At 48.6% G+C, this 23,116-nt stretch overlaps 1 protein-coding gene across 1 annotated transcript; it reads right to left on the reverse strand.

Annotated features, from left to right (window-relative positions):
• Positions 1-5,666: 5,666 nt before the first annotated feature.
• DUSP5 (dual specificity phosphatase 5) lies at positions 5,667-19,144 on the reverse strand. Its single transcript, XM_036336036.1, is given in 5 exon segments — positions 5,667-7,135; positions 9,891-10,110; positions 13,877-14,025; positions 18,540-18,604; positions 18,606-19,144. Coding segments are annotated over 5 exon segments (1,155 nt in total). The 5' UTR covers positions 18,920-19,144; the 3' UTR covers positions 5,667-6,728.
• Positions 19,145-23,116: the final 3,972 nt, after the last annotated feature.

Genomic DNA, 23,116 nt, shown 5'->3' on the forward strand with positions numbered 1-23,116 from the left:
TATTTAAAATGTATCTTCTTAAAAAAAAAAAAAAAAAAAAAAGTAAAATGAAAATCACCAGTTATTTCTCCATCCAGAAAAAGCCATTCTAACATTTTGATATACATATTCTTTCAGACTACATAAATGTAAACATTAAGTATAAGTCTATATCTATAGATACAAACACACACGTGTTTTTTAATAAAATGGGATACATACAGTTTTGTAACCTGCTTTTTGTTCACTTAATAATATGGAGTGAACACAAAGGAGATTTTATAAGCCCAAAGGGCAGTTTGAAAAGATAACCTTTGGGATAAACAGGAAGCCAGAGAAGATAAATGAGCATGAAGTGAGCAGCCAAGCTCTGTGGTTTTGATAAATATTATTAAAGTAAATAAATCTTAGATATCCTGCCAGGTCAGGTAATTATTAGCTCTATCAGCAAGGTCACCAATTCATAGACTCTTGGGATGTTGGTACTTGAAGAAGCCTTTGAGATGGTCTAATTCAACCCCCTTACCTTAGGTATTGAGAAACTATAAGCTCAGAGATATGAACTAATGTGCCTAAAAAGACATGACGGATGAGCCACAGAACTGGAATGAGAAGAGTGCCCTGGCTCCCAGTCCAGTGCTCTTGCCACTAAACCACATGCATCAACAGTGTATGCACTCTTCTAACACAGGCACAGAATGAAACAGGGAGAGATGAGGCCCCCAAACCAGTGTTCTCCTGGTGTATCACATCAGTGGAGGTGTGTGTGTGTGTTAAGAGGGCAGGTCATGCCAAGTTGGTGTGGCTCAGTAGTTGAGCGTCAACATGTGAACCAGGAAGGCACAGTTTGAGTCCAGTCAGGGCACATGCCTGGGCTATGAGCTGATCCCCAGTGTGGGGCGTGCAGGAGGCAGCCGATCAATGTCGTCTCTCTCTCCTTCTCCTTTCCTCTCTAAAATAAATAAAAATATATTTTTTAAAAAAGAAAGAAAATAAGAAAACAACTTCATTTACAATGGCATGAAAAAAAACTAAGGAACAACACAAGTGCAAAACTTGTACAACGAAAACTACAAAACGTTGAAATAAAGAAGATCTAAATAAATGAAAGGCATCCCATGTTCATGGGTTGGAAGACTTAACATTGTTAAAATGGCAATACTCCTCAAATTGATCGACAGATTAAACATAAGCTGTATCAAAATCCCAGCTGCCTTCTTTTCAGAAATTGGCAAATTGATACTGAAGTTCATAGAAAAATATGAGACCCAGAAGAGCCAAAACAATCTTGAAAAAGAAGAATAAACAATTGAATAAACACTTCTTGATTTCAAAACTTACTACAAAGCTATAGTAATCAAGATAGTGTGGTACTGGCATAAGGATAGACATATAAATCAATGGCATATATAAATAACTCTTAAAACTCAATAATAAATAAGTTTATCTAAAAACTTTCAACAGATGCTTTACCAAAGAAGATATATGAACAGCCAATAATTACATGAAATAATTCTCCACATCACTAGTAATTATGGAAATATGAATTTAAAAATCCAGTGAGGTACCACTACATACTACTAAAATGGCTCAATTAAAAAACAAACAAACAAAAACCTAACACCACCACCACCCCCCCCCCCACACACACACACACAAAACAGACAATACCAAGTATGAGCTAGGATATAGAGCAACCAGAACTCTCATTCATTAATGGTAGCAATGCAAAATGGTATTACCAATTTTAAAAAATAGTTTGGCAGTTTCTTATAAAATTAGATATATACTTACCATAAGTCCAGAAATACATCCATGAATGTCCATACAGCTTTATCCATAAGAGCCCAAAGCTGGAAATAACCCAAATGTCCATCAATGGGTAAATTGATAAGCAAACGTTGGCATATCCATATCATGCAATATTGTTACAATAATAAAAAGGAATAAAGTATTAGTAGTCATGACAATCTGAATGAATCTCAAATGCATTATGCTAAGTGAAATAATCCAAACTAAAAAACCTACCTACTGTATGAAATTAAATAAAATTCCAGAAAAGGCAAATTAATTGCCAGAGTCTGCAGTGGGAAAAGAGTGAATGCAAAAGGGCACAAGGAAATTTGGGGGGGTGCATAAAAGTCCATATCTTGACTGGGGTGGTGGTTATATCACTGACTATATACATTTCTAAAAAAACCATTTGACTACAATTAAAATAGGTGAATTTTACACTATGTAAATTATACCTCAATAAAGCTGACCTTTCAAAATTATGAGCATCAGCTCTGGTCAGGTAGCTCAGTTGGTTATAGTTCCGTCATGCCAAGGTTGCAGTTCAATCCCCAGGTAGGGCACATACAAGACTCAACCAATGAATGCACAAATAAGTAGAACAACAAACTAATCTCATCTCTCTCTCTCTCTCTCTCTCTCTCTCTCTCTCTCTCTCTCTCTCCCTCCCTCCCTCCCTCTATCTCTAAAAATCAATCAATAAGAATTATGAGTATCATTAATTCCCACTTTGATATTGTTCTGAAGGGAAGGCATAGGTGCCAGGAGAACATTTAATATAGAATCCTGAAATCTCAGAAGGCTTTCCTGAGGAAGTGAAATCGGAGTGAGGTACTGAGGAGGCCCATACATGAGCAGGTGAAGAAGGGAGGGATGGGGCAGAGGGAAGGGTGCGTGCAAAGGCCCTGAGGCTTGAATCCTCTCCATCACAGCCTTTCTGATAGAAACCTCAGTTCTGCTTGCCAAACCTTCACAACAGTGGGTAGTTCACTGCTGCAATTATTGTAATTAATAATCATGACCGCTATTCATTGAGGACTTGTTATGTCTTTAACTTCATACCAGACAATTATTTCTCATAACATTTACTCTTAAAAAATTGTACCCACAAGGTAGATTCAATTAGTATTCCCCTTTTATGGATAATAACTTCAAGGTTTAGGGAAATGCAGTACTTTGTCCATGTCCACACAGCTAGCAAGTAGCAGAGACAGAATGCAAACTTGGGTTTTTGAAAATCCAGCTGAAGTTCCTAGACACTATGTGACTTCAGTTAGACACATCACTGGCTCTCCCCTCCAGGCCAAACATCACTACCTTTCCCAACTCTTCTTCATATAACATAGTCTCAACCCCTTCATTGCCCAATCTGTAAACACACTAGTTTGAACACCTACTATAAATCAGATGGGTCCCTCTTGAAATGCCATGTAATCTCTGCTCTCCTGATATTTCTAGTCTGGAGATGAACATTGATACAATAATCAGAGGTAAATGAATACTTTTTAAGGTTTGGTGAATATGCAGAAAAGATATAGGTAGGGAACTATGACAGATAGAACTGGGACATCTAACCTAGCCTGGGCATCTGGAGGGCTTCCCTGGAGAAGTGAAGTTTGAATTGAGATGTGAAGGACCAGGGATTATTTGGTTGAAGAGTGAAGTTTAAGATATAACCTTAAGTTATAAGGTCCTATAAGTCAGGCTGATGTAGTTCAGTGTTTGAGCATCAACCCATGAACCAGGAGGTCACAGTTCGATTCCCCATCAGGTCACATGCCCAAACTGGGGATGCAGGAGATAGCCGATCAATGATTCTCTCTCATCATTGATGTTTCTCTCTCTCTCTCTCTCTCTCTCTCTCTCTCTCTCTCTCTCTCTCTCCTTCCTATGTGAAGTCAATAAAAAATGTATTTTTAAAAATTGCCAGAGGTAGGCTAAAATTTTGGTTCTGAGTTGCCTAGTGGCCTGAGCAAGGAGGGAAAAGGGCAGTCATGAGCTTTATGGTGTTCAGAAGATAAACCACCAACAATTCAGATGCATACAGCCTTTCAGGGTATTGAGATGGGGCATTTTTCCCAGTCCTCACACAAAAGAGACCATGGTACACAGGGCTCAGGCCAGCACCTGGATGTGTGGCTGCTCATACATTGCTCACCCCTGTTAGGCCCAGTTCAGGAGCAAGGGTGGACCTGAGAGGGAAACAATCGGGGGGAACTAACGTCTCTATTCTCCCGGACACATCTCTACCTGAAAGGTTGCTAGAGGCCAAGAGAGGTGTTTCTTCCAAACTGGGGATGAAGAAACTGGGAAAACACCAACTTAAATTCCCCATCCAGCACTGGAGGCCAGTGTAAAGTTGCTGTTGGCCAAAATGGAGCTGTAATTAATGGGGAGGCTGTGAAGGGCATGAGAGCTACAGAGCCATCCCCAGCTGTGGGGCTTCACTTGGCTTACCCTCCAGTGACTCACTGGCTTATGAGTAATCCTCCCAGGCCTGATTTAGAGGACTTACTCACCCTTCAGAGAAAGACTCTAATGCAATAAAGCAAATGTCAGCAAGTGGGATGTGGCGTAGCACATCACCCCAGCCTGCACCCAGCTTCCCCCTCCCTGGCTCTCCCAGCCTGAGGCCCCTGCCGCCCCTCAGCTCCTGGACAGTCCCGAACAATGGGCAGGCTTCCCGGACAGGTTCCAAGGCTGAGCACAGGCTCAGAGATATGAAAACGAGGCCGGACCTCAGGCATCAGCTAGACCAAGCCTTGGAGAAGTTTGGTCCGGAGAGGCTGGAGATAAGCTCCAATGCCCTGGAGTTAGGGGTGAGTGAGGGCTGGAATCCAAGACTTCCCCCTCCCTGTCTAGTGTTCTTCAGCCCCCTTTCCTCCCATGGAAGCCCTGCGTGGACTATGCAGATGAAATACAGTCTGAGTGGCATTCTTACCTGAGGGCTTTCCAAGGAAACTGGGAAGGAAAGACATGTGGAGAGCAAGGCCTCAAGCAAAGCCTTTGAAGTGAGATGCTTAGAAAGAGCTGGGCTACCTGGGCTTGCCCACCATCTTGGTATTCGCCGACACGGTGCCTGTGGGAGAGCGGGAGGCCTTGTTGGGCCTTCCAGAATCTAGGGGTACCAGCTCACTGGGATGGCATAAATTCCAGCCAGTTCCTGGTTCCCTCTTCTTAGGAAACAGGCCCCAAAGAGTTGGCATAGCCAGCTGTGGGAAGACGTTTAATACAGAGGAATACTCAGAAGGCAAGTCAACGCAGCCTTGGGTTTAAACCCACTCCTGAGTAAATTACCTGAAGAATTAGTTCCAAGGGTAAAAAAGGCGGAGGCAGGCACTTGAGGTGAAACTTCACCTAGTTTGCTTCCCCATTCCTTGGCTATTTTCCCAACCTTTTCTGAGTGTCTGCCACGTGCCAGGCACTGGAAGAAGAAGGCCGACTGCAAGCATGGCGCTCTGGTTTGCTGGAATCCAGGGTCTTAAGCTTTAAGAGACTTTGGGGATCATCTAGTTCTGTTTGCTCATTTTATAGATGAAGAATCTGAGGTTCAAGTCAAATTCCTTGCGTGGGCTCATGGAAGTGAGGAGCCCAGAGTGAGTGGACATGCTGATCTCCTCACGTGTGGCATGCACCCAAGGACTTCTCTTGCAAGTGAGTTCAGGGAAGCCTCTCAAATGGAAAGCATCATATTCTGTATTACGACCACTAGTTCGTGAGTGGATGCACAGACTCACATCTATTGCTACAATCCACCATCACCTTCGAGTTTCTTTGGAAATCAACCCAGTGAGGCAGGCTCGTTGCCCCCAAAATGTTTTTATTCCTCCCTTAACCCAATTCATCAACACAGAGAAGTTTTTCTTTTTACTATTTTTATTTAACACTATAAAAAAATGACGACCAATTACATACTGCTTTTCTTCACATTTGTATGGATTTTAGGAAATTATTGCCTTTTCCCCTGGAGAAATAACCTAGACAAAATATAAAGTAGTACCACACTACGAAATCTACAAATCCTAGAAGTCAACATCTTGAAGACAATCTCCAGGGGTAGGGGAGGGAAAAACAAGTGTCACAAGAGACGAGACAAGCACATATAAGGACAGCAAGCTGGGGAAAAAGACCGTGTCAATGACACTGACCCAGACAGTAGGTACCCTTTTCTCCTGGCACCCACGCCACCACCTCAAATGGGTGATTTTTGGTCTATGGTCTAAGGAACTCTCTTTAAAATGACACAAGAGTTGCTTTGAGTAGAGGTGTAACAAGAAAGGTTCAAGTATGAGTAAGAGTCATGCCAAAGTTCAAAGTCAGGGAAGAACCCACAGTGAAAAGGCAACTCAGAAGTGTCTACATCTCGCTACTTCAACAAGCTGCCTCTGTGGGACCCAAGGGGGAATCTCAAGAAGATATGAGGGTTCAAATCAGCATATATATGGGGTCCCTACAAACCCTATAGGGTTACTTTCCTGACTAGATGATCAGCTTATTCCCTGAAGTAACAGAGACAGACACGGAGACTGCCAAAGTTCAAAAAGTAAGGTGGAAATTGTGCTTCCTTCAGAATAAATTGGCTTCTTGACTGCCTTTTCTCCAGGTCTAGCAGCTGCTTTCTCCCATGTTGCTGCAGGTGTTTGTTGCCTTACGCTTGAAATGAAAAGGCGAACTTTGAGGTGCCAGGACTAGGCAGTCCTGAAAGGGCAGGGGGATCTGGAAGTACAGTAGTCAGCACAAGCTGTGCTCTCATAATGGCTTGGCCTTCCTTCAGTCCCGAGAACCTACCCCGAGGTCAGTCTGAAGTTCGTTTGCAAACCTGGGGACCCTTCACTATCCCACTGGAGCAGCGGAACAGAGGGGGTCTTCAGTATTGCACAGGTATGAGATGTCCACCAGTTTAAAAAACAAAATCACAGTTGTTCTTGGGGCTGGGCGGGTTCTCCCATCCAGTTTTAGCAGGATGTGGCTGTGGCCATGGCGCTCCTGCTGAGCTCTGAGACCGTCCAGTGGGTGGGCACTGGCGCCAGCACCGAGGTAGGGAATGTGTAGTAGGAACCCTGAACATCAGGGCTCAGTGTCTGCAAATGGGCTCTGAAGGAAGAGCTGGCTGCCTCCCCTTGGCAAGAGGGAACCTGGGGGGTGGGCATGGAAGGCAGGATCTCAGATTCATACTGCAGGAGCTGGCCCATGAAGCCAAAGTTGGGCGAGACCACACTCCTCCTCTGCTTGATGTAATCGAAGGCATCCTTTAGGCGAAACTGCCTGGTCTTCATGAGGTAAGCCATGCAGATGGTGGGTGAACGGGAGATCCCAGCCTCACAGTGGACCAGGGCCTTGCCTCCCTTTTCCCTGACACAGTCTGGAAGGAAGAAAAGACAGTGGGATTGAGTTGGGATTAGAACCCAAAGGCAATGCCAAACACAAGAATTAAACACAGAAGTGACCTAGCTCTCAAACCATCATGACTGTGCAACAGCTGTCGTCCTACATCAGACTTCTGCCAGTCTTTAATCCCCACTGGTGAGGACAGAGCTTCTGGGGCCCCACCAATGTCTTTCCCAATGTAGGACCTTTCCAATCCTTAGAGCTGCTTCCCAGTGCCCTGGGATACTTGCACAGATTCTACCACTGAAGGTTCTAGACCTAGAGTAATCCCTTCCTGAGGATGGCACCCTAACATGGATGGGTTTCAAGAGGGCATTGGAAAAACCTTGAAATTGCAAGCCAATTTTCATCAGGTATGCACATTTTTTTCCTGAGAGAGTCCCAGGTTCAAAGACTGACTTAGAGAAGCAATTCCTGCCTCTCAGGGCCTGAGTGTAATGGTGATGACCTAGTCCCCCCCATCTTGGTAGACGCCTTCCGGCCTCCCAGGCACCCTGTCTGGCTATGCCAGGGCAGGATGCTTGGCTCAGCTCCCAGGGTCCCCACTACCAAACATACAATATACAGTGCAGAGCCACTAATTATAGCCCTGGCCAAGTGACGCTGACTAGATGGATAGAAATGGCTTTTCGCAAACTCCACCTTGCACAACAACGGGAGTCATTGCTATAAAGCTACCACCATCAGTTAGGATTCTTTAGCTCAATATGACAAAAGGGAAGGTAGGGTGCCCTCCTCTTCTGTTCCACTCCTGCCCCCAAAAGAGCTACAACTGTTAAATATGGGAATGGGTCAAAGGTTAAACATAAATACACATCAAAGAAAAATAAAAACCACTAAAAATATAGTCTTTTCAAGTCCCTCTCTTGCTGCTAAAAAAACAATTACATCACCGGAAGCTAGATGTACGTGGCACTATGTAAAGCCATGGTGTGCAAAAACATTTAAGATTTTGAAGGACAAATAAAAAAATCAGCCCTCTCACCCACCTCCCTCCTCAAATTCAAGGAGTTTGCAAATGAATCTGCAAGACCTGAAAGATCAAATTTCTGAGGAGTCAAAGAGGAACCCTGGAGTTTCCCCATCTAAGAACACCCCGCTGTAGCTTATTAGAGGTGCCCCCAATTCAGTCTCTGACTCAAAAGGAAAAAGACCTGCAAATTAGTTCAAAGGGGACCCCAAGTCCCTAGCATTACAGGGTCATGACTCTCATTCTCCTTTGCTCCTTTGTTGGCCTCCTTGTAGTCTAGTTTTCAATTGGCCCAATACCACATCCAAAAAAAGCAGAAGGTCTTCTGGATCCCACTCTACCCCTCGGGGCTTGTCTTTCCCGTGGCACTCCTGTGGCATTCCCCTTGGAAGGGGTCAGGGCATGGCTCAGCCTCAGTCTCTCCTTCCACGAGCAGGGCAAGGAGACTGGGGACAAGCATCCTGTGCTTTCATAGTTGTGGGTGTGTATGTTTGTATATACAAACGGACACAATACACACCCAGGATGGGGAGGGAGCCTTCTGAGAAATGGATGGGGGCGGATTTCATGACCTCACTGAGTAGCTATCAGGCCGAGAAGGGCAAGGCATTCCCAGGGGCAGGGGGAAAAAGTTAAGGCTTTCCCACCCTGAACCCACCATTGAGGCTGCCTCTCTGAGACTCCAAAGGAACCATCTCAGCCGAGTCGCTCAGGGGACAGGCTTAGCCTTTTGCCTCTGGTCAGTTTCTGGATGGTTTCACATGAAGCAGAAATCATATGTGACGAGCAGAGGGGGCCATCATGTGGCTGCGGGGGGCCCTTTAATTGCTACCTACACTAAGTAATTACTGCTGTGCCTGACACCTGCATTCTCCCCCTCCCCTCCCCCACGCCAAGATCCTTCCAAACAAGATACAGGAAAATCACATTTCAGCTGCAATCGCTATGCATGCTCAAGGGAAAGGAGGACCCTGGAACCTAGAAGGCAAGGCCATAAGGTTGGAGAGTGGGGTTTGCAAATTTGAGACAGAAAAAAAGTCAACCCAGCCTCCAAGGAGGAGGAATGGGGGAAAGAGATGTCAAATGGGAGAACAATCAAGCTACATGGAGAAGCTGGAAACCCAAGACCCAAGGGAACAGAGGCTACCAGGCCTACACAGCAGAGAAAATGGGTAACTGACTCACAGAATAGAAAAAGGATGCAAAAGATGCCAACTTTTCTGTGCACAAAGCATGGAGCTCGAGTCAAGTGCTATCTTTAATCCAAAATTAGCTGGAAATGCAAAACAAATTGCCCCCCAAAGCTTGTTAAAAACTGTGGAAAGCTGCCAGGGCCCTTGGGGCTTAGTGCGTAAGTAGTGCTCTCTCAATCCTTCTGTTTGCATTTAAAAATATCCCAACCTGCGTAGAAGGCACAGCGAGGATGACTCTTTCTCGCCCCTGCTTCCCTTGTGTGGAGATTTCGCACGGACACGCTGTGCTTCCCGCCCAGCTAGAAACCGTAACGAGGGCGGCAGTTGAATACTGCCATAAAATTATATTAATTTATCGTGCAAATTAAAGCTCCTATTAATAGCAACTCAAATCTGCCCCTCTGCCTTTTGGGTGGCTGTCTCTCGTCTTGGCTCCAACTCTCGATGACTGCATATAGAAGAGACTTTTCTTCTCCGTGATGGTAGCTGCCATGAGTCCATCAAAATCCAAGGCCTTATGTCCCTACAAGGCGCCCAGAACAGCAGAGGGGAATGGCTGAACCTACCAATGAAGTCTATTGCTTCTTGAAAGTGGGAGCTAATGTCAGCCGTGTGGCTGTCCTCCACGGGGATCCATATGTAGTGTAGGTGGCTCATGCAGGCCTCGGAGGTCCGCCGCGAGACATTCAGCAGGGCCGTGATGTGCAGGTTGGCGAGCAACTCGCACTTGGATGCATGGTAGGCACTTCCAAGGTAGAGGAACGGAAGGATTTCAACTGGGCCGCCCTGGAAGCAGGGGCAAAGGACAAGCAGGAAATATTGGATTAGCCTGCTCACCTGGGAGAGGAAACAAAACAACCCTGACCTATTTGTGTTAAGGTGGGAGGTTCCCTTCCTGGTTTCCAGGTAGAGAGAGTTCAGAGCCGAGGCCGTTCAACCAAGAGTGTGGGTGAAGCCTCCATCCTGGCAGACGCTCTAACCCTCCATTACTGCTGGTGACTCAGTGACGGCAAAGCCTACATGGTGAAGATTTTCATTTTCTTACACATAGTGAGGAGGTAGGAAGTGCCAGCAGCCTTCCTGTGCTAATGAGGATGAGAAGCGGTGGGTGTGATGGGGGGGATGGAGCTATGTGTGTTGAAGTTCTAGCAGACCTGAGAGCACCAGCGCAAGCCCTTCAACTTGGAGAGCAGCCTTGGTTTCTTTCTAGATAAAATGGAAAAGGGTTCACTAGGCGAGCTCCCCCCGCCCCTTACAGTCCTGATGTTTTGTATAGTGTATTTCATTAAACCCAGGACACTGTTTTTATTTTTTTTTCCAATTAAATTTATTGGGGTGACATTGGTTCACAGGATCATACAGGTTTCAGGTGCACATTTCTATGTTACAAGATCAGTATATTGCACTGTGTGCTCACCACCCAAATCATCTTCTGCCCCCTTCACCACTACTACCACCAGCACCAGCACCCGCTAGGTCCAGAGATGTTAAAATGCGCTCTCTGGCGCTCTAAAAAGTTGCTTCTTAGAAGTGAAAATAAGTCACTATCTACCCAGAATCCTCAGATAAAGAAAAGCTGTTAGGCCATGAGCAGAGGAGAGGGGCTTCCCCCACCTCTGATCATCTTCATGTGGAGCAGCAGGTTTTGTTAAGAGATGCTTATATCCTCTTTCTTTTGGGAGACCACCCACATATCAGGTTTCTAGTTAAGGAGGACTCCACTGGAACCAGAGATCACCTAACCTACCCGCCGCCCCCCCCCCCCTCCCACCCCCCACCCCCAAGGCAAAGCTAAAAAGAACTCATAGCTGGTCAGACCCTGGCAGTCTTAACATTTCCAGGTATCCCATCTCCTTGCTTCCTTTTGTTGCTGTTGGCAACTGCTGGCTCAGGAGCACCCCACCCTGGTCCCTGGGTTCCACTGCCCCAGACAAGGGCTCTAGGACCCATTCTTGCACCCATCCACAGCTGGGAGGGACAAGGCTCTGTGCTGAATATTTAAGTTTAGGGGCCAGCTTCCTGGGTGCATAAATAAATACCCTCAGTGTATAAACAAACAAACAAAAGTTAGCGGTAGCTGGAACAATGGGATTCCCTGGAGATTTAGAGGGAAACAATGGGCTGGAGGGACAGTGGCTGTCTTTGGGAGCCTTTTCCACATCATCCATCCGCTTCCTGTGTTTCCATTTCCTGTGCTGGAACAAGAGCAGAATGGAAACTCTGCCAGACCCGTACTCGGAAAAGGAGCACGGGACGAGGGCCAGCAGCAGGCAATGCTCACACTACCCTGCATGTGGTATTTGCCTTTTCTATCCTGGGAAGTCAAGTGTTTAGGCAAAGACCAGTTTGGCCACTTGGAAGAAAGTTCTAGAGCAGTGATTTTCAACTGGTGTGGCACAAGCATTTTTAAAACATGCCATACCTGTCTATTTAGTCAGGGGCACTGACCTGTCTTCCCTTGTCACATAAAAATTGACAACAGCCAACACAATAGCCGTCTGGTGTGCACGCCCTGTCTTGAACCATAACTATATAGGCCATATTGCATCATATTGGTCACATCGAATAATAAGGTTGCATCTGACTGGTTAATTCTTGGTACCAGAAATCCTTATAAAGCACCTGATTTTTTAAAAAGTCACTTTGGAGAAAAAAAAAAAGTAGGTAATTACCATTATTACATTATTATTATTATTTTGTAAATCAATCAAAATTATACCTATGTTTTTTGTCAGATCAGCAAAAAATATGTTTTTTGGTGTGCCACAGAATTTTATTAATTTATGTAATGCCACGAGATGAAAAAGGTTGAAAATCATTGTTACAGAAGATTTTGCAAAAGGTATTAATAGTAACAATGACTATTTTTATTAGGACTTATTGTGGCTGCCCTCTGGGCTTAACACTTTAGTTAGATGTACCTATAGTCTCACCTTAGTGCCTGGAAAACGCTGACAACCAGACTCGGAATCCCATCCAATTTCTTATGGAGCTTAGCCCAACACCCCTGAAACTGTTTTTCTTTTCTTTTCTGACTCTTGTTTAGAGTTAAGAGGAAGAGTTGGCCAAGGGCCTACAGAAACCCCAAAGGTTAACAGGGCCTCGCCCGGCTTCTAGGAAGCAGTGCTAGGGGGTTCCCCAGAGGAACCTGGAGACACAGCAGGGCCTCCCCAGTCATCGGTGGGCCAAAGGTCTGTGGCACCTTTACAACATCCTGCAAGTTCTTGTTTCTCTTTCATTTTCTGAGAAACAAGGATAAAAAAAACAACCCAAACAACAAAACAAAAATAGAAATCTAGCTAAGCCGGATGCCCGTGGCTTGTAAGCTGAGGGTTCATCCCAGAGTGTATTTTGATAAAGGAAAACAAACAAAATAAAAACCCTGGCACCACACCAAGCTAATAGGCTTCCTGACCAAGGATCCCATCCAAGGAAAGGTCACCTGGCTTTACTTGGAATTTATCCCCAGGGCAGAGTTTGCTCATGGCAGGCAGCTGGCAGGTTAGGCGGCATTTAAAATCTTCCTTTTTATGATTTTGGATATGTTCTTAATTGGAGGGGGGGGGGGGATTTTTGAAAAGACCCTCCCACCAAATCGGAAGGACCTTTTTCCAGAAGATGTGTGGGAAACAGAACTGGGCCCTGAAAAGAACCAGAAAGGGGAGTTAAGAGAAGGGGGAGAAGGGGGTTCTGGGTCTAGTGCTGCCATGGACCCAGCTGCAGGATTTTGGCAAATCCATTACACCTCACCAGCCATGAAAGTTTCTCCCTCTGTAAAATTGGGAAGGTGGGTTTTGATCTCTGGTTTCTGCCAGATTTAGGTCCTTGCCTCCCTTTCCCTCACCCTCCTCCTTTCTACTTTATGCTTCCTTTATTGAGTTGTCACCAAGCCCAATTTTTGAAGGAAAAAGAAAGCCCACACATTTATAAAAACACGTAGTCCTCTAGTATGACTTGATCTCCTCTGGTTCCAGAATTTATGGAATTATAAGCATCAGAAACCCTTAGATGAGCCTGCTTGCTTAGCCATCCAAACTGTAGTTTCACCACAACCCTCCTTCTACTTCCCTCCACTCCCACCTCATTCAGTTAAAATACCAGTAAGACACACCTTGACAGGTACTAACTAACTGGGCTGGTGTGCAGAAACTGCAGAGCATGAACAATTACAAAGAACAACAACACAGGAAGCCTGAAAGTCAGCTCTGGAACATCTTCAGGGAAACCTAAACCAGTATTTGGAAGCTTCTCTGCACCTCCCAGGCCAACTAATAACAATACATCGTTCACTTCCTCTTTTCTCCAGAAACTGTCAAGCATCCTGTGGCTCGTTTGCTCTTGTCAGCTTGTTTGCTGGAAGGGAGCCCGTTTACTCTTGGATGGAAACTCAAGTTGGCAAGCAACAGAGGCTCTCTAAAGCTAGAGGGCTCTGCCAAAACCCTGATCCGCAAAACAAGCAACCAGGGCCGCTGAGCAGGGAGAGGAAGAAGAGTCAGGGTGCCGAGGAAGGAACGGGAGCCAGGAGCCGCGACAGCACTTCCACTCCACATACCTGGTCATGAGCTGGCCTGTAGCTGATGCTGAGCACTGGTTTCCCACACTGGCTGATGAGGGCTCTCTCTGTCTCAACCTTCTCTTGGGAGGTGGGTTCTACGTCCACGCAACAATCAGGATATTCCGAGTAGAAAGTCTCATATCCCCCTACAAGAAAAAACAAGACAAACAGACATAAGCATTGATTTCTCAGACTGTCAGAAAATGCCCACAACTAATCAATACCCCGAGTGTGGAACAGTCAAAAATATTAGGCTGCCCTAGCTGGTTTGGCTCAGTGGATAAGATGTTGGCCTATGGACCAAAGGGTCTCGGGTTAGATTCCGGGCAAGGGCACGTACCTCGGTTGTAGGCTCCTCTCTGGCCCAGGCCCTTGTTGGGGCGCGTGCAGGAGGCAACCAATCGATGTGTTTCTTTCACATCGATGTTTCTCTCTGTCTTTCCCTCTCACTTCCACTCTCCCTAAAAATCAATGGAAAAATATCCTTGGATGAGGATTAATTAAAAAAGAAAAAAAAGGCTAATATAGATTTTGGTCACATAAAAAAATGAGCCAAACCAACTAATAGCTTTATAGAATATAAATGGGGTCTACACACACACACACACACACACACACACACACACACACACACTTCTAAAAAGCTATAGGTCAGAGAGGCAATGATTAACTTTTTGTGTCTATCAGAAGCAGCTTAAACTGTAAAAGGAAATATATCCGACATCTGGAAAATATTAACCAAATCCCTCCAGAAAACCAAAGCTATTTTCTCTCTTGTTTATCTAAAATGCAGGTGTGATTATGCAGAATTTCATTAATTTTCAAGAAAGAGACTCCAAAACCGGTCTGTTTCTTCCCTAGCTCATCAGCTCTAAACTGAATTATAGAGGAAACCCCCTCCATTCATAAGGGAGTGGGGGGGGGTTAATATGAGGTTTAAACTCAGGGCAATAAAACAGCGCTGGCCTTTCTCACTCCTAAGGTGCTAAGAACACTGCTGACAATTCTCTCCATAGATCCAATTTAGAGTAATCAATCTAGGTTATTACCTTCCAAACCAAACTGCAGGAATGGGGCCTTCTGAACTTAAATCTCAGCCCCCATAAATCAAAACTGTCCCCTGGATTAACACCTACCCTCCCTTTATATTTCCTTATTACCCTTCCCTCCTGAACTTTCTGTTCCCCGCATGCCCTCAAACTGCTGTACTGACAGGTACGATTCTGTAAACATTCTTAATATCCCCTTTAAACTTCTCCAAATGGGTTGCTTAAAGTAAAAAAGTACCTCTAACCAAGTCACAGAATACGAGTGTATACATACAGATAAGGCTTTTGAGGCCCAGTACACTCAGTGGGGAAGAACCCAGTACAACCTGGCCTCTGGAAGTCTCAGCATGCTGGGGGCTGGTGGGTGAGCAGGCTGGCCTTGCTTGGGGAAGAAGCACTTTGCTTCCAATCCAGAGGGACCTAAGGCAATTCCTAGAGCCTCCAAAAACCGGCTTCTGCCATCTTCTGGCCCAGAGAATTCACTTGGGGGTCAAATCATCAATTAAAACTACGCATCCTGAGGCCATGTATTTTCCAGAAGCCTCCCTTTTTCTTCTGTCTTTCCCTGTTGTGAGAGCCCCACAGTGGAGCACGTGGTGGCTTTTTAAAACCCCCGCGGTGGACGAATGGTTAATGGATTACATGGCAGTCTCCAGCTCCCTCCCAAAAGCCAAAGCCAATTCCTTGAATGAGTCATCTTGCCATTACTGCTTCCTCTCAGCTTGCTGGAACTGCCCTGGCCCCCTTCAACAAATCGCCCGTTGGGCCGCCCCTGATGAGCTTCTGGTCCTCCACAATGACCATGTTCCTGGTCATGAAGACAGGAGGCCATGCGGGAGGGGGACCCAGGCAGGTATTCCTGGCGTAGTGTACCCCTCCCCCCAACCCTAGCCCCTGGCCCCCTTCTTTCCTGGGGGCAGAGAGAAGCCAGACTTACACTGACACAGAGCTTCCTTGGAAGAGGAAGTGAGTAAATCACTTCCTGTGCCTGTGCCTCAACATTTTGGGTTCCAGGAGACAAACGAAGTGATCAGGGACGGGAATCTGGATTAAGAGTGGCCCAGGCCCTCCCAAACTTCAGGATGAGGCTTGGGAAAAAGAAGCCTTCAGGCCACCCCATCTCTTGGCTTTAAATAGAGGACTTAAGAGGTGGCTGCCAGGAGGACCGAAAGGAGGTGCAAGGAGGTGCGGGTGTAGGCTGGGTCCTGCCTGCCTGTTGACAAAATAAGACAGGCAGACAATGAGTCTCAGTGTCACTGGGGGACAGATAAACAGGGCCCTGCCTCCTCAAGCTGGGGTCAGGAGGAGTCCTCCAGATTAGACGGTCTCTGTCTTTCACCCACTCCCATCAGAGGCGGGGAGAGACAGAACATTCCTCTCTGCTGCCTCACTTGAGAGCCTTGGCAATTCTTTTGGCTGCTTCAACTCTCTTCAGAGTGATTCTGTGTTCTATCACCATCACACTGCCAGGGGAGTGGAGCCAAGTGCATGGACACTCTATATAAATATGCACCGACAAGGCCACTTGGTCACCAACTCATGACTGAATGTGGGGGTTTTTTTAGGGGTTGGGGGGAGATGAAGGGATGCCAAAGGCACTATCCCTCCGAGATCTGAGATGCCACTAGATTAAACCTGAACTTAGATGGACATGAGTTAGGTAAGGAAATAAAAATTTTCTTCGGCAACAACTTAAGTTTTAGTAGTGTTATAAGGATCAACCAATTTTTACTGAAATTTAAAATGGGCATAACTTTTGACCTTGCAAATCTCCAAATTTACTGATAGCGCACCTGCAGAAGCATTTGGATAAAAGTATACTCTACTACACTGTTTCAAATAATGAGGCTAGCAGCAACCTATTGGCTATCACCAAGGGACTGGTTAAAAAAGTGAACCAGACATGAATGCTCTGATACAAACTAATCTCCCGAGATCTAGTTGTGTGAAAGAGGGAAGGACAGGAAATATACAAAATCATTATATTTTAAAAAGAAACTGGTGCAAAATTAACTTTAAAGATGAACAAGTAATAGTTGATGGTTGTCTCTGGGAGTGGAACTGGATTCTAAGGGTGTCAGAAGACCCATTGTTCATTGCACAGCCTTTGTGCTGTTCAAAGTTTTACTTATGTATGTTACATTCATTAAAAACATTTTTAAACGTTCATTTTCTTGAAATGTAAGTCACAGACCTGCCTACTTCCTGTGGCCACAACCCCTAAACTGTCAGGATGGCCCTCTTGGAGAGGGACAGGGGCAGAGATGGGATCAGGAGGGGTTTCCTGGAACCTCTCTTTCATGCTAATGGGAGGTGGAAGCTTTTCCTGTAGTCACTGCTAAGAACAAAAGACAAAAACCACATCAGGAAGAGAAATCAGGAGCCATGCTGAAACCTTTTCAATCTTGTAGGGCTTCCCTCCATCATGGAGGGGGGTGTGCGGGTGGGGCTGAAGCTGGCTGGAAAAGGAAGTTTATCATCTGCCTTTGCCATCTCCCTGGGAACCAACAGGGGACGGTCTGCCAGAGGTGCCAACAGAGGTGGGAGCTGTCCGGCCTCAGGAATCTCCTGGCCTGGAGGTGTGTGAAATTCCCCAAATTGCAAGGTTTTAAAGCCAGGCCCTCACTCTCAGCTCTCCGCAGGTAAGTTCTGAATCACATCACGGTTACATCTCAACGTCTAGCATCAGGGTTGGCAGGGCTTCCACACGTTTGAGGTTACAAAGGGCTCAAATACAAGGCATGAGGGAACGGTCATAGGAAATAAACCAGAAACCGATGCTCTGGCGTTTAGCTCACCACCCACCCAAAGTCCTCTCCCCAGCAGGTGCAACGGGCAGACCGGTGCCACCGCTTCTGGGGTCTCAAACCAAAGGCAACAGAATCCCCTCCAGCGGCACCCATCCCAAGTCCTGGCTCTCCAGCCACCCCCGCTTGGCTCAGGACCCAGGAGGATCCCAGGCCGGGGAGAGGGAGGGTAAAAAAACAGTGGGGAGGCTGTTAACTCCAAATTAAACTAGAGAAAGGTAAGGGAGGGGAAAGGAAAGGGGAAGGCCGGAGGAAAACAATTAAAAGCAATAAAATGAAAAGGAAAGGAAGGGGAGGGACTCGCCGGGGTCAAAAAGGCAAGAGGGGTCGGTGAAGACTCAGCCTCAAGTATGTTAATTGTCCAGGCAGGAGGATCCCGCGGCGCCACGCTCATGGGGGGGTCGGGGGGGGGGGTGTCGCGACCTGCTGATTCCGTCGGATCAGTCTATCAGGAAGGCTCAGCGCCCTGGCCCCAGCGGGACCGGCAGCGCCCGCACCTGGGCCGCCAGCCCCCAAACTGCCAAGCAGCAGCGCCCCCAGTTGCGCAGTCACCTCGCCCACCCAAGGCGGCCAAGCGGTCGGGCGCTTTCGAGGAACGCGGGTGGGGAGGGGAGCGCAGCGCCAACCCGGGCAGTGCCCACCCCGGCGCGCGTGAAGCCCAGTGTGCAGACTCGGGCAAGTGGAGACTTCCCGCGTCCCAGGGCCGCGGAGGGCGCCCTGCGCCAGGAGGGGACCCCGGAGCCGCCCGGAGGGGGAAAGGGGAGGGGGAAGAGGACGGGGCACCGGCGGCCCCGACGCGCTCACCTTTGAGGAAGTAGACCCGCGGGCCGGCGGGCAGGCAGGCGAGCAGCGAGGTGAGCACGACGCGCGGCACTCTTCTCGCGCAGCTTCTGCCAGTGGCGGCTGCCCTGGTCCAGCACGACCACGGCCGCCACGCCGCCGCCGCCGCCCTCCTGCAGCAGCCGGACGCGGGCCGCCTCGTCGGGCAGCACGTAGCGCGCCAACACCGCGCCGCCGCGTGCCGGCCGCAGCACCACCGAGTTAAGGTTGACATTGAGGGAGCCGCGCACGCTGGAGGCGGCGAAGGCCAGGTAGGGCCGGCAGTCCAGCACCACGCAGCGCGCCGCCGCCTCTTTGCGGAGCATCTTGTGCAGCTGGCGCCCATCGAGCGCCGTGACCTTCATGTCGCCGCCCAGCGGCCCCGCGCCGCGCAGGTGCCCACGGCCAGGGTGCCCGCCGGCGAGATACAGGAGGGCGGCCCGCGGGGCTGCGGCCGGCCGACCGACCGAGCCTCGAGCCGGAGCCGGAACGGTCGCTCAACCCTTCTTCCCCGCCCCGCACTGTCGGCGCCCGGCCCGGCCACTCGCCGCCCCAGAAGCCGGGGATTCCGCCGGCAGCGCCGCGTCTTAAGTGGAGTGCGAGGCCGGTGACGTGGCTGCCCATATAAGGCCGGAGAGGGGTTTCCCCGCCCCCTCGGGCGTGGCCACGCCCCCGGGGGCGGGGCGCGCGGGGAGGGCGCCGGGGGTTAGTCAGCCCGGGAAAGAGGAAGTGGCAGGCTCCGCCCCGGCGCGCTCTGCGGCTTTGCGCGCTGAGACTCACTCGCGCATCACCCGGGGCTGCCAGGGCGGTGTCAGGCGCGCTCGGAGCCGCGGTGACCCACGCTGTGCGGGAAGAGGAGGAAGCGGAGGAGGCCGGGCCGGCGCCGCGCACGCGGATTTTCGGTTTCATAGACGTAGGTTAGGCACCTGCAGGGGGCCGTGCCGGGCCCTGCGCTGGGTTCCTGGGCCAGAGCTCCCCGATGAAGCAGAAGTGAATTCCGACCCTCACAGCCTTTACGCGAAAAATGAGATCATTGTGGGGATGTGCTTCAAGGGTGGTTTATAGATGAGTTGAGATCGGGCTTGTATCAGTATAGGTGAAGCTGGGTCATGGGAACCTGGGGTTTGTCACAGTTTCTCCACTTTTCTGTCTGTAATTTTCCATAATAAAAGTACCTGCACGTAAAAATGGAGAGAGAAGAGCCAGCAATTAACCTTTCCAAATGGATTCTGCCCCTCAAAGGATTGACAGTCCTTTTCTCTGTCACACTCCGATATAATTAGAATAATTGTTTTTTGAGGAGCCGTTTTTCTGGCCCCTGGAAAGCCTGTCGTGAAATCAGCTGCCACAGCATCAACATACATCCATTGTCGGAGGTCTCAGTCCAGCTAACTGCCCAGGTGGCTTCTGGATTTGAGGGATTATCCGTGGATCAAGTATAATCCCAGGCTGCCTGCCCCCACCGGTCCCCAGCAGCTTCAGGCCTCCCATCCTCAATCTTGGGGAACGGGACACGGTTCACCCTTTCAAGTCCAGCTGCAGGGACACCTGTGAGGGAAATGTCTCCAGCCCCGCGTTCATGACCAACCACTTCATCGTTAGCTGGCGGTGGGAGGGGCTGCTTAGTGGAAGGCAGCTTGCCTCCCCTAGAGGGGCTCGTCTACCACCTGCATAGGGGAATGAGGTTTTTAGAAGGAAGCAGAGATCAAATTCTGAAATCAAATGCAATCAAACTGACACCAGCGAGCCGGCACTGACTCAGCTGCGTTCAGTCAGAGGCCTTGTCCTCGCCCTGCTAGTGGGGTCCTAATGAAGACGTGATGTGGCTCAGTGGTTAAGCCTTGATCTGTGAACTGGGAGGTCAGGGTTTGATTCCCCGTCGGGGCACATGCCCAGGTGGGGTGGCAGGGGGCCTGTGGGGGGCAGCTGATCAATAATTCTCTCTCATCATTGATGTTTCTATCTCCCTCCCTCTCCCTTCCTCTCTGAAATCAATAAAAAAATATATTTTCTTAAAAGATGTGATATGGGGGTTTTCTTTCTCTTTGGAGGGTTGTGTGTGCCAGCCTTCCCTAAAATCTCCTCTTCCAGTGTCACCAGTGCCACCCACCCCCAGACATCTGAGCCCAGAGCCACGTATGTATGGAGCACCTACATGGGCAGGACTCCCTGTCTGCTCCAGCTGCCACCAGCCCAGAGAGGAGGCGCAGCCCAGCCACAGGCCTCTTTAAGTTCCTGTAGTCAGTATGGAAGCCCATCCAGGGTGTGTGGGTAGCTGGGGGAGTGAGGGGAGGGGGCGGGCTGGAGAAGCCTCAGAGAGCCAGGAGAGCTGAGGCAAACTTGGAAGAATGAGTTGAAGTTAGGCAGGCCTTGGAGGGGGAGGGGAAGGCATTCCAAGCAGAGGAAACTGCTTGAGGTAAAGAAAAAAACAGCATGGTATGTGCTAGAGGTGTGTGGGAGACTAAGCACTTCTGGCATTTATTAGAAAATTAGGCAGGGTCATGTGATTGGGGGCCATTTAAGGCATTTTGATTTTATCCTGTGGCTGGAGCAGCCCTGGGTGAGGGGGGTCTTACTTGGGGACTTGGTCAGGTGAGCATTAGTGGGCCTGCCTGAGGCTGCACTGTGGAGGATGGATGTTTTGTTTGAGAGGGGGTGTGGGGTCCAGACGAGAGTCGGAGGGACAGATAGGAGGCTTTTGTGGGTAATCCAGGCCTGAGCTGATAACGGCTGGCCGGAACTTGGCAGTGATAGCAGCAACTGCAAAGGCCACACAGATGGGAGAAGCATTTAGGAAGTAAATTTCCAGAAGGGGTGGGATAGAGAGAGAGAGGAGTAGGGGGTGACCCAGGGGTTTTAACGGGGGTGACTGGGTACATGGTGACACCTTTAGATAGGGGCCCTGCAGAAACAGGTCAGGGTGGGTAGCAGGGGGAAGAAGGAGGAGGGGGTGAAGTTTAGATTTGTTAGTAAGTTAGAGTTGATCCTGGGCCCAAGGGGGCGCCCAGTATGCAGTGGGGTGGCCTGATAACCAGTACAGGAAGGCCATCTGTCTGCGGGATTGCTCCCTCACTTCCCATATCCAATAGATTTCCAGGTCCCAGGACTCTGCCTACCAGATCTCTCTCCGGCCCTGCCCTTCCCAGCCCTGTAGTCAGAGCCTCCTGCTCGGTGGGTGTGACCTATGCAGTGCACAGGACCCCACATGTAGAAGGATCCCATGCTTGGCTTACTGCTCTGTCACTCTTTAAACCCCTAATGCTTTTTGGACAAGGGACCCTGCATTTCCCTTTTGCACTGGACCCCACAAATTATATAGCTGGTCCTGCCCACGGATGTAGTTAAAGGGCCCCACCATCCCCCACACTGGGCCCTGTTTCTCAATCCCTTCAAGCTCTCTCCTCGCTCTCGTCTTCTGCATTGTGATCTTTCTAAGTATAGGTCTGAGCATAAAGCCCACCTGCTCTGCTCAAAACCCTTCAACAACAACCTACGCACTACAGCCTACGCACTATCTGATAAAACCCAAATTCCTTAGTGGAACACCAAGGTCCTTGTTCTGGCCAATGAATCATAATCCACCTCTAACCTTGTTTTTCTCCTTCCTTCCTTCCTTCCTTCCTTCCTTCCTTCCTTCCTTCCTTCCTTCCTTCCTTCCTTCCTTCCTTCCCTCCCTTCCTCCCTCTCTCCCTGCCTCCTTCCCTTCCGTTCTTCCTTCCATCCTTCCCTCCCCGCATTCTCAGGCTCCTTCCCGCCCAGGCACACGGAGCTGCCTGTTTCTTGCCCAGCATTTTGCTTCTCCACTCTTTCTACAGGACCTGAGTGCTTCCCCCACCCCTTTGTATAGGCGCCCCTCTTCACCTTCACACACCAGCTTGGGAGCTACTGTTGTACCTACAAGATGCCACCCCTTAACCCCCCTCCCCACCTCCCAGTCTCCTGGGAGTTCTCCTCCCCCAACCTGATGCATGAATGTATCTGTCTGGCCATTAGCCCGCAGGCTCCCAGGACTTATCCCACCATCTGTGACTCCATCAAATACCTAGCACATGGTAGGAGCTCAATGCTGATGGAATGGAATCCAGTGCTTGCTAAGACTTGAGAGCGCTGGCTTTTTGGAAGGTGCCTGGGAAGAAAGTTGGCATAAATCAGGGCCTTAGACCCTGGGTGAGGAGGCGATAGGACCCTGTGGACACACAGACCCCAGGATCAGGAACTAGAATTCATTGGCCGCAGGCCTAGGAGGAAAAGGAGGGTGTCTGAGACTGGAATTGTGTAAATAATCATGCCTGCCCTCCCTATGGCTTTGAAATGGAGGTAAAGGTGGGTTCAGGGTGGAAAAGCAGAATTTAAATTAACATTGTGAATCCACCAGGTAGGACCTTGTTCTCTGTCATTCTTTCCCCCCCTGCCAGTTCTTCCCTAAAGGGGACAAGAAGACTTTTAGGTTTCTTGGACCTCACTTAACCAGTCATCCTAACCCTTCATTATTGTGAATGGAGGTTCTTACCCTTTGGAGGGCTTATCCTTTCAAAAATGTTCTGGGCCTGCTTCTTGGACAG

This window comes from Myotis myotis, unplaced genomic scaffold, assembly GCF_014108235.1.
Source record: "Myotis myotis isolate mMyoMyo1 unplaced genomic scaffold, mMyoMyo1.p scaffold_m19_p_15, whole genome shotgun sequence".
Lineage (NCBI taxonomy): Eukaryota > Metazoa > Chordata > Mammalia > Chiroptera > Vespertilionidae > Myotis > Myotis myotis.